The sequence below is a fragment of the Podarcis cretensis genome (assembly GCF_951804945.1).
Source record: "Podarcis cretensis genome assembly, chromosome: 2".
Taxonomy (NCBI): Eukaryota; Metazoa; Chordata; class Lepidosauria; order Squamata; family Lacertidae; genus Podarcis; species Podarcis cretensis.
In genome coordinates, this window is record NC_137171.1 from 117987959 (window position 1) to 118005001 (window position 17043).

General features: G+C 50.1%; 2 protein-coding genes across 3 annotated transcripts in view; one reads left to right on the plus strand and one right to left on the minus strand.

Moving 5' to 3' along the window:
• Nucleotides 1-312: 312 nt before the first annotated feature.
• LOC307207446 (uncharacterized protein) lies at nt 313-12478 on the minus strand. Of its 2 annotated transcripts, XM_079961307.1 has the most exons (7): nt 11858-12478; nt 10187-11003; nt 8664-8787; nt 7936-8018; nt 6437-6563; nt 5391-5471; nt 313-1921 (listed from the first exon to the last, which is right to left on the minus strand). In XM_079961307.1, the coding sequence occupies exons 2-7, from the start codon at nt 10838-10840 to the stop codon at nt 717-719; spliced, it is 2274 nt and encodes a 757-aa protein (XP_079817433.1). In that variant the 5' UTR covers nt 10841-11003; nt 11858-12478; the 3' UTR covers nt 313-716. The 2 variants fall into 2 exon arrangements, with proteins under 2 accessions (XP_079817433.1, XP_079817434.1); XM_079961308.1 differs by lacking the exon at nt 5391-5471.
• LOC307208513 (uncharacterized protein) overlaps nt 2952-17043 on the plus strand; it is a 90493-nt gene continuing 76401 nt past the window's right edge. Inside the window, exon 1 of the mRNA XM_079963153.1 lies at nt 2952-2959. The gene's annotated coding sequence lies outside the window, so the exon portion shown is untranslated. The remainder of the gene's footprint in view (nt 2960-17043) is intronic.

Here is a 17043-nt window from a genome sequence, read left to right on the forward strand (position 1 = left end):
AGTCCAGAATGTACCACTATCCGGGACTAAATGGCCCTTTGGCCTGATCCAGCAAGGATCTCCCTATTTTCCCTGCCAAGTATGCAAAAAGAGAGTGGCGTCCTATTTCTTCCATTTGTGGAGTTCACACTTCCACATCCGTACACTGTCACTGGGAGCTGTTGTTCTCATTGTGGGTCTGTAGCTGCCCTTGTGATGTGTCCCTGGCCTTGGTTGGGAACCATCAAGTTGAGATACTTCATAATGGAGTCTAGAACATTTTGGGACTTAACGAATTAACTTGGGCTGGGGTATTTTTTTAAAAAATAGCTATTCACCAACAAAACACAATCCATTTTGTTATCTACTGCAGTTGGTGCAACAGACTCTTCAAAATAAACTTTCCTCCCACTCCATCCTTGAACCCCATTGTTTTTCTACTCAGATCATATAAATCTTCTAGAATAATACCTATGACATCAACTGTTTCTCCTCCTTTTAAAAAAATCTTTTTCTGATAACAGAAAACATTCATCTGATTTCTATTTTTAATCTATTATTACTTTAACCTTCCTGTTGAACCAATTTACTTATTTCAGCCTATTTCCCCTAGGTTTCTCTGTTGTCATCTGCCTATGTCTCGTGACATAGATAAGGTTTGGCTTCTCCACTGCAAATCAGGATGTAACCAACACTTCTCCCTCTTCTTTCTGTGGAATGTGGCATTTTCAAGAATATTAGCTGGACGTATTCCCTAAATGAATTATCTGGTGTCTGATGAATGCCTTCTTCTGAATGAAGCTTTTCCCACACTCAGGACATTCATAAGGTTTCTCCTCCGCGTGGGTCCTTTGGTGTTTGATCAGCGTATCTCGCCGAGAAAAGTTCTTCCCGCACTCAGGGCATTCGTGAGGCTTCTCTCCCGTGTGAATCTTCTGGTGGTCAATCAACCTGCAAGGATGATGGAAACTTTTCCCACACTCGGGGCACTCATAAGGCTTCTCCCCTGTGTGGGTTCTCTGGTGCTTGATCAGCGTATCCCGCCGGGAGAAGTTTTTCCCACACTCGGGACATTCGTGTGGTTTCTCCCCTGTGTGCGTCTTCTGGTGTTCAATTAAGTTGCACGGGTGGTTGAAGTTTCTCCCGCAATTGGGGCACTCGTACGGCTTCTCCCCTGTGTGAGTCCTCCGGTGATTGAGTAAAGTATCTCTCCGGGAAAAGCTTTTCCCGCAGTCCGGGCATTCGTGAGGTTTCTCTCCCGTGTGGATCTTCTGGTGCCTCTTCAAATGGAGTTGCCACCGGAAGCCTTTCCCACACTGGGAGCATTGATACGGCCTCTCTCCCGTGTGGATTCGCAGATGACTCACCAAATTGGTCCTCTGACTGAAGCTCTTCCCACAGTGGGAGCACTTGTGCGGTTTCTCCTGGGTGTGGATCCGTCGATGCCGCATCAGAGTCGCTCTGTAACTGAACCCCTTCCTGCACTTGGGACACTCGTATGGTTTCTCTTCCATGGGGCCGCTCTGATGGTGCACCCAGATCTCTCGCTGGGGAAAGGGCTTCTCTCCCTCAGACCCTTCGCACAGTTCCTCTCCCAAGTGCCTCCTCTGGTGTTCAGCCAGAGCGGATCCTCGCTGGAAGCTCTCCCCACGCACGGGGCATTCGTAAGGACCTTCTTCTGCATTTAGCGTACCCAGACCCAAACTGTGCTGGTTGTTCCTCCCGTGATTTGAGGAGAAGGGCTTTTCCACTCCAAACTGTGCTGTGTTTTCGCTAACGGGAACTTCTGGGAGATTGCTGTATTCCTTTGTTTCCTGGTGCCCTTTGGACTCATGCTTTTGCTCTGCAATCGCAGCTAAAAAAGGAACATTCCCCTGGGACATTTCCTCTGGCACAGCTTCCCCTGGGTGGGAACTCTCCATCTTCATCTCTCTCCTTTTACCTGCAAGTGGTGGTGAAACGAAAAACATTTTTTTAAAAAAATTATTGAAACTAGATGCCCAAGGGAAACCCATAAGTAAGATCTGAGCAGAAGAGCCCTCCCCTTCTAGAATCTCCAGCAACGAATATTCAGAAACAGTATTCTGTTAAAAAGGGACGCGGGTGGCACTGTGGGTAAAATCTCAACACCTAGGACTTGCCAATCGCATGGTCGGCGGTTCGAATCCCCACGGCGGGGTGAGCTCCCGTCGTTCGGTCCCAGCTCCTGCCCACCTAGCAGTTCGAAAGCACGTCAAAGTGCAAGTAGATAAATAGGTACCGCTTTATAGCGGGAAGGTAAATGGCGTTTCCATGTGCTGCGCTGGTGCCGGTTCGCCAGAGCAGCTTCGTCACGCTGGCCACGTGACCCGGAAGTGTCTGCGGACAGCGCTGGCTCCCGGCCTCTAGAGTGAGATGAGCGCACAACCCTAGAGTCTGTCAAGACTGGCCCGTACGGGCAGGGGTACCTTTACCTTTACCTTTATTCTGTTAAAGCCCTCCAGGTTTAATATTAATTAATAATAATAATCAAGATAGTACCAAGCAATCATATCTTAGGAAAGAGCCCCATAACTCGGGTGCCACCATGTAAAAGGCTCTTGTCTCCAGTGGCAAAGCATGTGCATTGCAGGCAGAAGGTCTCATCCCATAGGACCACTGGTCCATTGAGGTCAGCATTTCCTCCACTGACTGGCAGTGGCTCTGCAGGGTCTTCAGGCAAGGGCAGGTGGGCAAGACTGGAAGTGGCTGTTTCAATCTCAAGTTCTTTGCCAGCAGGCTAAAAATGGATTAAGTTAAAATTAGCAAGCAGACTTTTAGGAGTTTTCTTCACGGAATCAAGTCGAGGAGACTAAACCAGAACTCCTGTGGATTTAGAGCAGCAGATTTTTTTTTCCAATTCAAAAATATCAAGGAAGCCTATGAATGAAAATGGTACCACAACATCCTAGGTGCTTGTGTGTGTAAAAAAGCTACTTTACAACTTCTTGTAAAGAAGCTGGTAAAATGCAGACTTGACTATGCTACCACTCAGTGGATTTGTAACTGGCTGACTGACCGAACCCAAAGGGTGCTCATCAATGGTTCCTCTTCATCCTGGAGAAGAGTGACTAGTGGGGTGCCACAGGGTTCTGTCTTGGGGCCGGTCTTATTCAACATCTTTATCAACGACTTGGATGATGGACTCAAGGGCATCCTGATCAAATTTGCAGATGACACCAAACTGGGAGGGGTGGCTAACACCCAAGAGGACAGGATCACACTTCAAAACGACCTTGACAGATTAGAGAACTGGGCCAAAACAAACAAGATGAATTTTAACAGGGAGAAATGTAAAGTATTGCACTTGGGCAAAAAAAATGAGAGGCACAAATACAAGATGGGTGACACCTGGCTTGAGAGCAGTACATGTGAAAAGGATCTAGGAGTCTTGGTTGACCACAAACTTGACATGAGCCAACAGTGTGACGCGGCAGCTAAAAAAGCCAATGCAATTCTGGGCTGCATCAATAGGAGTATAGCATCTAGATCAAGGGAAGTAATAGTGCCACTGTATTCTGCTCTGGTCAGACCTCACCTGGAGTACTGTGTCCAGTTCTGGGCACCACAGTTCAAGAAGGACACTGACAAACTGGAACGTGTCCAGAGGAGGGCAACCAAAATGGTCAAAGGCCTGGAAACGATGCCTTATGAGGAACGGCTAAGGGAGCTGGGCATGTTTAGCCTGGAGAAGAGGAGGTTAAGGGGTGATATGATAGCCATGTTCAAATATATAAAAGGATGTCACATAGAGGAGGGAGAAAGGTTGTTTTCTGCTGCTCCAGAGAAGCGGACACGGAGCAATGGTTCCAAACTACAAGAAAGAAGATTCCACCTAAACATTAGGAAGAACTTCCTGACAGTAAGAGCTGTTGGACAGTGGAATTTGCTGCCAAGGAGTGTGGTGGAGTCTCCTTCTTTGGAGGTCTTTAAGCAGAGGCTTGACAACCATATGTCAGGAGTGCTCTGATGGTGTTTCCTGCTTGGCAGGGGGTTGGACTCGATGGCCCTTGTGGTCTCTTCCAACTCTATGATTCTATGATTCTGCCAACTATGATCAGAACCAAGAAAACATCCCAGATGTTGGATCCAAAGTCCCTGCAAAAAAAAGGTAAAGGTACCCCTGCCCGTACGGGCCAGTCTTGACAGACTCTGGGGTTGTGCGCCCATCTCACTTAAGAGGCCAGGGGCCAGCGCTGTCCGGAGACACTTCCGGGTCACGTGGCCAGCGTGACATCGCTGCTCTGGCGAGCCAGAGCCGCACACGGAAACGCCGTTTACCTTCCCGCTGGTAAGCGGTCCCTATTTATCTACTTGCACCCGGAGGTGCTTTCGAACTGCTAGGTTGGCAGGCGCTGGGACCGAGCAGCGGGAGCGCACCCCGCCGCAGGGATTCGAACCGCCGACCTTTCGATCGGCAAGCCCTAGGCGCTGAGGCTTTAACCCACAGCGCCACCTGCGTCCCTTATAGTCCCTGCTACCCTTTAACAAAAAATTAAGGGAGACCTGTTTTATTATCTGAATTTCACCTTAGTACTCACCCCTTTAATAAAACAGGACTTCAAATCCTTCATGGCTTCTTCATTGGTAGGTGACATGTGACTGATCACCAGAGCCCCTTATCCAGTCTCCACAGGGACAGTCGCTGCTCTTTAATTAGACATGGATTTAACATGCCCCAAACTTTTCTTCTTTTTTTGCAGAGAGGCAATACTAAGGATGACTGTCCTGCGAGCCCTAAACACCTCCTAGCCTAAGGACCTCCAAAGAATCTCGCCTCTTCACAACCCCCTGGTGACTCAGCCAAGTGAGCAAACATGGCTGTTTGTTCCACAAATAATTTTGGGGATGAACTTCTGCATTATCAGGAAACTAAAGTGATCCACACTGAACAATTACAGTTATCAGGGGATCCTGATTATCACTGTCTACACCTGCCACAGATTCCTGAAGGGAGTCTCTCTAACTTTGGGTTATAAGTATAAGTTCTGCTGGAGCAGCCAAAGGCCCACGGAGTCCAACGTCCTCTTCTTCCAGGGGCCAACAACACCCTCCCCACTTGTGATTCTCAGCAATGGGCATTCAGAGGCATCTCCCCCCCCCCCTTGTACAGGTGAAAAATAGGGTCATCCTCCATTAACTTGTCCTAAGACCAGCCAAATTTGTGGCTACAGTTATCTTTTGTGGCAGCAAATCCCACTGTTTAACGATGCAGCCTGTGAAGAAGTCCTTTCTCATGTCAGTCCTGGGGAGTCAGGGGGAGGTATCGGCTGTGGCCCTTGCCATAGCACAGTGGCCCCCGGCAGCTGCTGAACAAGGTCAGGGGCCAGCAGCACCCAGAGCTCTTCTCAAACTGCAAGCATCACCCAGCAAATTTCACCAGCCTCCTTTACCTGGTTCTGGTTCCTGCAAGAACATCTTCCCCCCCTTTTCCGTTTGGAAGAAAAGGTCAAGTTTGGGAATCAGAAGCCCCTCTGGGGATGGGGAGAGAGAGAGAGAGAGAGAGAGAGAGAGAGAGAGAGATTATTATTTGCAGAATCTGGATCATCCAAATAATATTCCTGGAATTTAGTCTTTCTGGACAATGGACACATTTCTTTTCAACATTTTCATCCCCCTTCTTAAAAAAAACAAAAGCAAGAGATAAATATGAAAAAACACAGAAAATTAAACAGTTATATACTGCTGTGCTATAACTCGTATTTATTTCTTAGTTGATTGACATGCAGAACAGGGCTTATGAAGTAGTGATATTTATTTTGGTTTGTGGTTTTCAATGGGTATAGACTTCTGGACTAAGTTGTTGCATTTTTATCTCCTTATATAAGAATTAAAAAGAAAAATAAACAGATTGTTTTCATAAACAGTATTCCAGCAGAGTGCACTTAAATCATTCAGTACACACAGATGTACATGCGTGGATACATACATTCACCCAAAGGACACATTTTTATTGTTTATGGGACACAACCTAGCCAAAATTAAGCACCTTTTAAATCCCACTCTGCACTCCCAAACTATGTTTATTGGACAGTAAGACTCACTGAACACACAAGACTTGCCTCTGAGTAACCATGCTTGAATCGTAGCCAATGGGCCCTGGTAGAGTTGAGTATGAAAAGAAAGTGCTGCAGTCTCCCCAGTGGGGCTGACCCCTTGGAAACACGCCTAGGATTGCAGCATGAAATGTTTCTGGGGTTTGCTGCAATCCTCACCCCCACTTACCTGGGAGTAAGCACCCCCAGGACTTACTTCTGAGTAAACATAATTAGGGCTGAAGCCCTAGGCCAGCTGTGGGGAACCTTCGACGCTCAGATGTTGCTGAACTACAAATCCCATCATCCTTGGCCATCGGCCACACTTGCTGGGGCTGAGGGGAGATGTGGCTCAGCCCCACCTTGGAGGACCAGGTTCCCTCCGCCAAAACGCTATTCCTTACCCAGAGAGCCCACAATGCCACAGTTCTCCTCTTTGACTTGCCAGAACATCGTCCTCTGGCCTGGCTGTGTCAGAGATGCCTCCTCCTTGCCAAAAGGCCCCTCCTTCTCCTTGGCGCTCGCTGGGCCCTGAAACAGCCAAACATCCCCCACTCAGGTTCTGCCATCCTAGAAAACGCCATTTAAAGATGGAGGCCCAAGATCCCACACATGCTCCCACTCCCGATTTCACAATGCCAAGCCGTGTAAAATCACAGCCCCCAGTCCCATCCCTAAGCAGCTGCTGAGAGACAGTGTAGTGTAGTGGTTAGAGTGTGGGACCAGGACCTGGGAGGCCAGGGTTCAAATCCCCACTCGGGCATGAAGCTCACTGGTGACCTTGGGCCAGTCACGGGCTCTGCCTAGCCCACCTCACAGGGTGGTTGTTCTGGGGATTATAAGAGGAAGGGGAGAACCTGCAGCTCCTTGACGTAAAGGTGGGATATAAAGCACTCCATTGTGGGCCCCATTTTATGGAACTCCCTTCCAGATTGTGGTCAGACAGGCCCTTCTCCCTGTTGAACTTACTGAAGACATCATCATCATCATCATTAAAGGTAAAGGTAAAGGTACCCTTGCCCGTACGGGCCAGTCTTGACAGACTCTGGGGTTGTGCGCCCATCTCACTTAAGAGGCCAGGGGCCAGCGCTGTCCGGAGACACTTCCGGGTCACGTGGCCAGCGTGACATCGCTGCTCTGGCCAGAGCCAGAGCCGCACACGGAAACGCCGTTTACCTTCCCGCTGGTAAGCGGTCCCTATTTATCTACTTGCACCCGGAGGTGCTTTCGAACTGCTAGGTTGGCAGGCGCTGGGACCGAGCAGCGGGAGCGCACCCCGCCGCAGGGATTCGAACCGCCGACCTTTCGATCGGCAAGTCCTAGGCGCTGAGGCTTTAACCCACAGCGCCACCTGCGTCCATCATCATCATCATCATCATCATCATTATTATTATTATTATTCTAGCAGGCTTATTTTATAATTTCCACTCTTTTTCATTGTACTGTATGGAATACTTTGCACACTGCTTAGAAGCAATGGCAATCAAGCGGTATAGAAATGGTTGAGACAAATTAAACTCGGCTGGGAAGTTCCCCAGTGATGTGGCAAATGCGCTCTAAACGTGGATTTCGATTTGATATCCCGCTTGATCACTACCCGAAGGAGTCTCAAAGTGGCTAACATTCTCCTTTCCCTTCCTCCCCCACAACAAACACTCTGTGAGGTGAGTGGGGCTGAGAGACTTCAGAGAAGTGTGACTGGCCCAAGGTCACCCAGCAGCTGCAGGTGGAGGAGCGGAGACGCGAACCCGGTTCCCCAGATTACGAGACTACCGCTCTTAACTACACCACCACACTGGCTCTCACACATGCTCAGGTGTGCTCTGATCCTTAGCTCATCGTTTACATTCGCCCTGCTCAAGGGAACACCCCAGGCCTGCCACTAAGTGAGATGTCCACTTACCTCAGTCAGCCCAGCTTCGGCCACTTCCAGTCCCTCAGGAGGAAGCAAGGAACAGGGGTGAATTGGGAGCGTCGTTCCGTTGGCTGTGAGGGACAGAAGAGAGGAAGACGACTGGCTCAGGGACAGGGCACAAGCATGGCAGGAAGATCCCGCTCTCCCTCCCTGGCACCTCCAGTTAAAAAGCAGTCAAGTAGCAGGTGATGGCAAAGGTCCTCTGCTGCAAGACCCCCTGAGAGATGCCACCAGTCAAGACTGGGAGTTGGCCAGGTCCTTTGCGGACTTATTTTCTGGCTTCTGGGGTGCTTCAAGCAGGAGCAGATACACATCTTGGGTGGCATTCAGTGAAACTCGAATGCCAACTCGAGGTTTAGGATTAGCACAAGGAGACTTTGCCCCCTTCCTCCCCTTCCTGCCCACCCAGATCTGCTAGGGAAGGTCAGGGGGAAACCCAGAACAGATTTGGGGAGAGGAGAGGGGGATAACGTTCCGCCACACAAGGAAGGCTCTTCAGAGTCTCAGGAAAACAGGATGTCCATCCCATTCAAGTGCCAAGTTGAAAGAAACAACACACAGAGGGAGGTCTTCTGGGTGTACGATATGCAGTTACGACATTCCCTCACCCTGGAGAATCCGCCAAAATCTTGAACCTGCTTACAGGTCCTCTGGAAGACCTCCTCCCAATGCCTGCTGGAGTTTTATCCAGTAAACATTTAAAAATAAAGCCTTACCCGGCAAAATCATGTCCTCATCGCATTTCAGTGCTGTGGTGTCCACGTAGCTTTGTCTCTGGGAGTTGTCTGGTGAAGCCTCATCTGTCTCAAGGGGCCTGGTGGCTGTCCCCTGCGACGGCATCTGAAACAGAGAGGAAGTCAATACTGCCATAAGCCAAAGTCCCTCAGCCGCATCCTAGTTTCCCTAGCAGAATGGCTTGTGCAAAAGAAGGTGCAGAAAGTCGACATGCTTGTGGGGGCAAACGACCACCAGCGCTGATCACCCTGCTAGCTAAATTCCCACAGGCTGCCAGTCAGCTCCTGGGCCAATATACCAAAAACCAGAGAGGGGCTTATGCCTTATACACCACGAGATACCTGCAGTCTGTGGGTGTGTCTCTCCTGCACATCCCCAAGATCTCAGAAGCCCTTTTGCACAGTGACTCTGAGCAGGGCCTTGAGAGTAGCTGCCCCTCTTCTATAGAATACTGTTCCTGTCAAGATGTGAAAGGCACTCTCTGCACTTTCTGGAGACATTTTTGCTCCAACAGGCTGCATAAATAGCTCTTTACCACAAGGGTCCACTTGGGATAGTATTTAATGTATTTGCTGTTCTTGTGATTTAAAACTGTTTTCAATTGCGTGTCAATTGCCTTGAAACGGTGGTTTAGTGAGGCAATTAATAAATCGATGGCAATAATAATAATGGGTCCCTTGACAGATTCCTGCCCACATACTTCCAAACTTTTTGGGGGCCATCGCCCCTTTCGGTTCTATAAATGCAACCTCTTGCCCCCTACCCTATAAAAAGCATTATTCAGAACAGAGGTTTGAACAGCCCACTACGGAAGGTAACAGCATAATACAGTGGTACCTCGGGTTACAGACGCTTCAGGTTGCAGACGCTTCAGGTTACAGAATCCGCTTACCCAGAAATATTATCTTGGGTTAAGAACTTTGCTTCAGGATGAGAACAGAAATCGTGCTCTGGCGGCGCAGTAGCAGCAGGAGGCCCCATTAGCTAAAGTGGTGCTTCAGGTTAAGAACCGTTTCAGGTTAAGAACGGACCTCTGGAACGAATTAAGTTCTTAACCTGAGGTACCACTGCAAAATCCAAAAAGTTCATGATTAATTGCACATTTAGTCAGCATCCAGTTGAAACTAGTTTAGTTTAATGAGTGCAACAAAACTGATGAACTTGTTCCAGTGATGCCAGCTTTTCCAAGTCTGGTAGTCATTTCCATCGCCAGCTCCCCACTGCCTCTTAGTGCCCCCCCCCCATGTCATGCCCCCTCCCCTTTCCCAGGGGGCAGTACTGCCCACTTTGAGAAGCACTGCTTTAAACAGAAGCATGAGCACCTTAAATTAACCCCAGAAACAACCTGGCAGCCAATGCAGCTGTTTTAGGGGTTCTGTGAGTACCAGCGGCAACCCTACCCAGGGATCTGGCTGCTAGTCGTCTCTGAGGGCAGCCCCACACACAGCACACGGCAACAACCCAATCCGGAAGTCCCTGGAGAAATTGGATTAAGCGCTCTGACCTGCCACCTCCACGTCTCAGCTTTCAGGAAATCCTCCGCCAGGGCCACGGCTTGGGCGCAGCTCCCTGGCCCCTCTTCCCTGACCCAGCCCTGCAGCTCCTGAGGAAGGATGGCCAGGAACTGCTCCAGGATCAGCAGGTCCACGATCTGCTCCTTGGTGCGTCTCTTCGGCTTCAGCCAGCGGTGGCACAGCTCCCGCAGCTGCCTATAAACCCTCTGGGGGTCTCCGGCCTTCTGGTAGCAGAACTGCCTGAAGTCCCGGCGCTGCGCCTCCATCCTCACAGCATCCTCCCGCAAGACAGCGGCCTTCACTTTCCCATAATCTTCCCTGTCAGCGGCTTCCAGTCTACCCAAAGCCTGTTCAGTAGAGCTGCTCAGTGCAGGCCGGAGCCGGCCCACCCATTCTCCTCTGGGCCATTGGCAGGCTTCGGCGATTTGCTCAAAGGAGGAGAGGAAAGCTCGGACGTTGTCCCGCTGTGTGTCTTCCAGAGGAACTGGGTTGCCCCACGCCCTCAAGAACTCCTCAGGACAGTGCAACCCCTTCCGCTCTTCTTTGCCTGACCACTCCAGATTCCCCTTCACGCCTTCGGGTAGGTCCCCTCCTGCTTCCGTTCTCCCTTCTAGTTCTGGACTTGCAGGGTTTGGTTGCTCCATTTTCAGCTCCAGAGCAAGCAGAGGTGACCATCCAAGTTTGGGGTGATCCCTGGTCTAAGCCGAGCCTCTGATTTTGTAGACAGGTGGGGATCACAGGCAGCTGTGTCCTCAGGGGCCGATCACAGCCCTGGGTGCCCTGGTTTGCACGATGGGGAAGCTCTTCCTACAAGAAAAACAAAAAGCGACACATACACAACTGCACCTTCCTACATGGCAATCTTATTTCTTTATAATTATATGGCGAGGATTACTTGGATTCAAGATGAGTTAAGGAAGTTCAAACAACGACGTTTGTATCTCCCTCATGCCTCCAGCATTAGTGTTATCAAAGCTAATAATGACAACCCGCATCTTATGCTCCTTTTAAATGTTTTTGTGTCAGGCGTGGGGAGAGGAGAGGTATTGGTTTGGAGTGAAGTCCCAGTTTTTATCGTTTATTTTGTGCTACTATACTGTATTTTTATGTCGTGAACCGCTCCAAGATCTGCAGGTGAAGGGAGCCGTGCAATTTTTAAATAATAATAATAATAATCATAGCAACAGTAGTAAAAAATAAAAATAATACCGGGAACAGCTTGGATTCCCAGACAGAGGCAGATGTTGGCCTTTCAAATTTCAGCAGCACTCTTTGCAAGGCCAAAATTCTGCATACCCCCTGCGCCTCTGCGATCCTATGACTCTATATGAGGCAGATTTCCACGTTCCCATAAAACGTGTGGCTTGCTCAAATCTGCCTGGAAGCAACATTTCTCCGATCTTTCGGGATATTGTTCCTTTAAGGTCCCAGATTATCTGCCCTCCTTCCAAGGAAGGGGACCCCATGCAGTCAGAGACCTGAACACCCCCCTCACTGGGTTTTTTTGGGGGGGGCGGGTGTCGTGGTGGGCTGCAGCTTTCTGCCACTCACCCTTCTCTGATGTCTCCATTTCCTGAATCTCCATCTTTCTTTTGCACAAAGACCTTTTTGGGGAGGTTAAATATATATCATTTTTTTTAAAAAAATAAAGACAGACTTACCTCTCCCGCAGCCATTCAGAAGCAAAAATCCCTGCAAGAAGAGGAAGCGGCCTTTCTTTGTGGGGGGAGGGAATCCCCACTGATACCCCCCCCCCCGCGTTTCTGCATTGCTCCCTGGAAGCCCAGATTTTAACCCTTTCGAGTGTTTCAGGGAAAACAAACCCCCCGGAAACAGCGGCCGCGCGAGGGGAGCAACGAAGGGTCCTGGGTCCTGTTAGACTTCGCATTTCTCCCTTCATTCTGCCACCCTCTTCCCACAATTTTTCCGGACACGAAGGGAAAAAGAAGTGATGGAGGAAATGTCCTCCTCCCCATCCCGCGGCTTCATATATTTGTGTCAGTCTGCTGCAAAAGGGCACAGGAGCAGAGGCAGGGGTGGAAGTTGGCAAACCCCTAACACTATGTTTTCCAGGGTGAAGTCTTTTTCTGGTGGTTTTATCTGTCTTTTTTAAAAAGCGTTTTTCTTGTTGTTGTTTTTTTAAGGTGCCGTTTGAGTCAAGCGCTGCAAAGGGCACAGGAGCAGAGGGGAAAGCTGGCAGCTCCTAGCGTCAAGTTCGCTACAGAGAAAGCAGATTAGAGACTGTCCATGGCAGGGACAGAACTGCTCCTGGTTTGGTTTGGGTTTTAATTGACTTGGGAGGTTTTAAAATTGAGATCGGGATGTTAATTAGTTAAAACTATTACTGTTGTGACGTGGGGTTTGTGATTTCAGCTCTCTTGACATAATATGCTGGAGACAGTTCTCTAGTAACACTTCTTTATTAAAGCAACAAGACTGGGACCTGAGGAGGGGAGAGCTACATTTATAGGGACAGGGAACTAGCTAGAAAGGATACATTTTGGAGGGAACAATATCAGGCAATCACAGTCCTGCCTTTTGGAGGAAACCAATAAGACAGAGGATCCAAATACAGCAGCTTAAATGAACCAATAGTAGCTGTACCCTCTGGACCCAAAAGGCAGTTAAAGGTAAAGGTAAAGGTACCCCTGCCCGTACGGGCCAGTCTTGACAGACTCTGGGGTTGTGCGCCCATCTCACTTAAGAGGCCAGGGGCCAGCGCTGTCCTGAGACACTTCCGGGTCACGTGGCCAGCGTGACATCGCTGCTCTGGCGAGCCAGAGCCGCACACGGAAACGCCATTTACCTTCCCGCTGGTAAGCGGTCCCTATTTATCTACTTGCACCTGGAGGTGCTTTCGAACTGCTAGGTTGGCAGGCGCTGGGACCGAGCAGCGGGAGCGCACCCCGCCGCAGGGATTCGAACCGCCGACCTTTCGATCGGCAAGTCCTAGGTGCTGAGGCTTTAACCCACAGCGCCACCTGCGTCCCATCAAAAGGCAGTTACTTTACCCTAATGCAAATACAGACAATAATAATACAGATATAAAATCCTTTGACTCAATACACAACACCCCTCCCCCCCTAGTGAGCACAGCAGACGTAATCTCTCAGGTACTGTGGGGTCCTACAACTTCTACTTGATCTCCTGACAACAGGTGTTGCCGGTTCTGGATTGGGTGTCACCTGTGGTAGGGGGGCTGCTATAGGGGTTTCGTCAGGAACAGATGAAGTCCCAGACATCTCAGGGTCCCCTACCTGTACCTCGTCATCCTGAGGACTAGCAGACCCTGGTTCATTTGCTGAAGCCCCTGGTGATTGCACCTCTGGGCCATTTTCACTCTGGTCTTGCAGCTCTGCGTCATTAGCCAGGGATGAATTATCAGACTCCTCCCTGCTGAGCGCCCGGCGCCTCAGCTGATCTATATGTCTCTTCCAAACTTGCCCATTTTCCAAGGTCACATAATAGGACACAGGTCCACTAGTCCGGGTGACCACACCAGCCACCCACCGCGAACCTCGTGAATAGTTCCTCACCCAGACCAGATCTTCCGGGGCGAAATACCTTGTTGTGTCAGTCTCAGCCTGGGGGTTTGCTCTTGAATTACGGTTTGGCATTTTATCCGGGTGGACATAATCCAGCACCGTTACCAATCTTCTACCCAAGAGCAGCTCAGCTGGCGACTTGCCCGTCGCAGTACATGGTGTCGCATGCTGCAAAAATAACATTTGCGCGACGCGAGCTGACCAGTTACCCTCCATTAAGCGCACAGTGGATTCTTTGGCTGTTCTTACCATGCGCTCCGCCTGCCCATTGGAGGATGGGTGAAAGGGCGCGGATGTGACCCCTCTTATGAAGTTATCATCCAAGAATGCCCTGAATTCTTGGGATACAAAAGCTGCCCCATTATCTGATACAATGGTCTCAGGTAACCCGTGGGTTGCAAACAGCTGCCTCAACACCTTGATTACGGCAGCTGATGCCATGCTAGGGACCATCGCCACTTCTAACCATTTGGAATATGCATCGACGATAACCAAAAAGACCTTCCCCTGGAATGGCCCAGCAAAATCTAAGTGCAGCCGGCTCCAGGGAGCTCTGGACTGCTCCCACCAGTGAACTGGTGCTCTGGCCACTTCTGGCCGCACCTCTTGGCATGCCTTGCATGTTCGTACCCATTGTTCTATGTTCTGGTCCATTCCAGGCCACCACACATAACATCGGGCTAGCGACTTCATCCTGACCATTCCCGGGTGTCCCATGTGAAGTGTCTCAAGAACCCTGTTTCTCAGTGGTGCTGGGATGATCACCCTATCTCCCCACAGGAGACAACCCTTATGCATGGATAACTCGTGCTGCCTTGTCGCATAAGGCCTGAATTTGTCTTCATGCGGACCACCTGGCCACCCCCTCCCCACCCAAGTGAGCACACGGGAGAGAAGAGCATCTTTCCTCATTTTCTCAGCAATATCAGTAGCCGTTACAGGAGCCCCCGGAAGTGTTTCCAGCATCATTATGTGCTCCGCTGGAGCAGGATCCTCATTGCTCCCGCCAGGAAGGGGCAATCGACTCAGCGCATCAGCGTGGCACAACCGCTTCCCCAGCACATGGGTCAAGGTGTACTGAAACCCGTTCAGGAATATAGACCAACGCAACATTCTGGGGGAGAGAATTTGTGGCGTTTGTTTGTTCGGGTTGAACAACCCCAACAGTGGTTTGTGGTCCGTTTCAATGGAGAAATGACAACCATACACATAATCATGGAACTTTTTGATTCCTGCCACAATTGCAAGTGCCTCTTTGTCAATTTGAGCATAGTTGCGCTCCGTGGGCGACAACGTACGGGAATAGAAAGAGATGGGCTTTTCCAACCCATCCGGTTCCCTATGACTCAGCACCGCCCCAAGGCCGTATTGAGAGGCATCACATGCCAGGACCAGCGGCTTCGATTCATCATAATGAGCAAGGACGCTCTTGCTACTCAGCATTCCTTGCAAGGAGTCAAAAGCCTTCTGCTGCTCCTGCCCCCATCGCCACACATTCTTTTTCTGCAACAGTCTATGTAATGGTTCAGCTACCGAAGCTTTCTGGGGTAAGAACGAATGATAAAAGTTAATAAGTCCCAGGAATGACTGCAACTCCGTCTTGTTCTGTGGTCGTGGTGCCTCGATGATGGCCTTAACCTTAGCATCTGTGGGGTGGATGCCTGATGCATCAATTTTAAACTCCAAGAATTCCACAGTTGGCACCCCAAAACTGCATTTTTCCTTTTTTAGTTGCAACCCCACCTCCTTGAACTTGAGCAACACGGCACGGACACGCGCAACCAGTTCCTGTGGGTCTTTTCCAGCAATCAAAACGTCATCAAAAAATGGCAAGACCCCCGGCAGACCTCTTAACAGGCGTTCCATGAGCCCTTGAAAAATCCCTGGGGCCACACAAACTCCAAATTGTAATCTGTTAACTCTGAACGCCCCTTTATGTGTGACAATAGTCTGTGCTTCCGCTGATTGTGGGGTTACTGGCAGCTGTTGGTAAGCTTGCGCCAGGTCAATTTTGGCAAACACCTTGCCCCCAGCCAGTTTAGCCAACAGATGTGATACGATTGGAATGGGGTATGAGTTTCCCCTGAGTGCCTTATTGATAGTACATTTGTAATCAGCACAGATCCTGACTTCCCCATTTGCTTTAAGGGGCGTGACGATTGGAGTCTCCCACTTAGCGGAGTCCACGGGTGAGAGAACTCCCTGCTTGACCAATTTATCCAGCTCTGCTTCGATCTTGGGTTGCAGTGCAAATGGCACTCGCCTTGGTTTGAGTCGGATTGGGGCCACCCCAGGGTCCAATTCAAAGTCAACTGGGGGCCCTTTATAACAACCCAGTTTCCCATTAAAGAGACCAGCAAATTCTTTGCATAATGCCTCGCTCATCTCAGGGCAGGTTTGGATTGAATTAAGCCCTGATATACTCAGTCCCAGGGCAGGGAACCAGTCAGTGCCCAGGAGACTGGGGCGACTGCCCTTCGCAATCACCAGTTTGAGTACCGCCTGTTTGTCCCGGAACTGTACTCTCACGGCACACATTCCCATGACATGGATGCGGCCCGCTGAGTATGACTGCAAAGTTGCCGGGAAGGGCTCCAGAGGGGGCAACTTACCCCTGGGAAAGAATGTCCTCGCGGTCTGGTCCGACACGATAGTGAATCCAGATCCGGAGTCCACCTCCATGTCGCACAGCTGACCCTCAATCTTCACCTTGACGTGTGCCTTGCCTTGTGCTGGAAACTGCACGACCCTCCCGTTGATCTCTGTTACGTAGTGGCAGTCCTTTAGAACATGGTTTGCTGTGGGCGATCTGCGATGCTCCAGTCTAGGTGCTCCTGTCGCTCCCAATGCCGCCGATCTACAGACCCTGGCGATGTGACCTGTCTTTCCGCACGTCCGGCACATAGCATCCCGGAAACGACAACTCTTCCGCTCATGGTTTCCGCCACAACCAGGGCACCTGCCTCGGTGATCTTTGTGCACTGTGCAGGCCTGACGCACTGACTCGACCCCACGGACTGGGCTCTGGCTCGGAGTAGCTTCTAGCTCGTCCATGGCATGCGCAGCTTCTATCTGTGGCTTAGGGGCCCTGCGACTGGCATCAAGCTCCTCTCTTTCATAATTCTCCGTGGCGGTGGCCTCCTTCAAGGCTGAAGCAAGGGTAACCTCTTCTTTGGCCACGATGCGTCTTCTGGCTTTCTTGCTGCTCAGACCACCGATAAACCGATCCAGGAGAGTCTCTTCAAGATCTTGGAAGTCGCAGTGCTGAGCTAGCTTCCGCAGTTCAGCTAGAAATGCAGATA

Coding starts and splice junctions, on each gene's coding strand:
- LOC307207446 (XM_079961307.1), bottom strand. CDS start 10,840: ATGGAGCAACCAAACCCTGCAAGTCCAGAACTAGAAGGGAGAACGGAA. Junction 5,472..6,436: donor TGGCATTGTGGGCTCTCTGG/GTAAGGAATAGC, acceptor CCCCATCCCCAG/AGGGGCTTCTGATTCCCAAA. Junction 1,922..5,390: donor CTTGCAGGAACCAGAACCAG/GTAAAGGAGGCT, acceptor CACCACTTGCAG/GTAAAAGGAGAGAGATGAAG.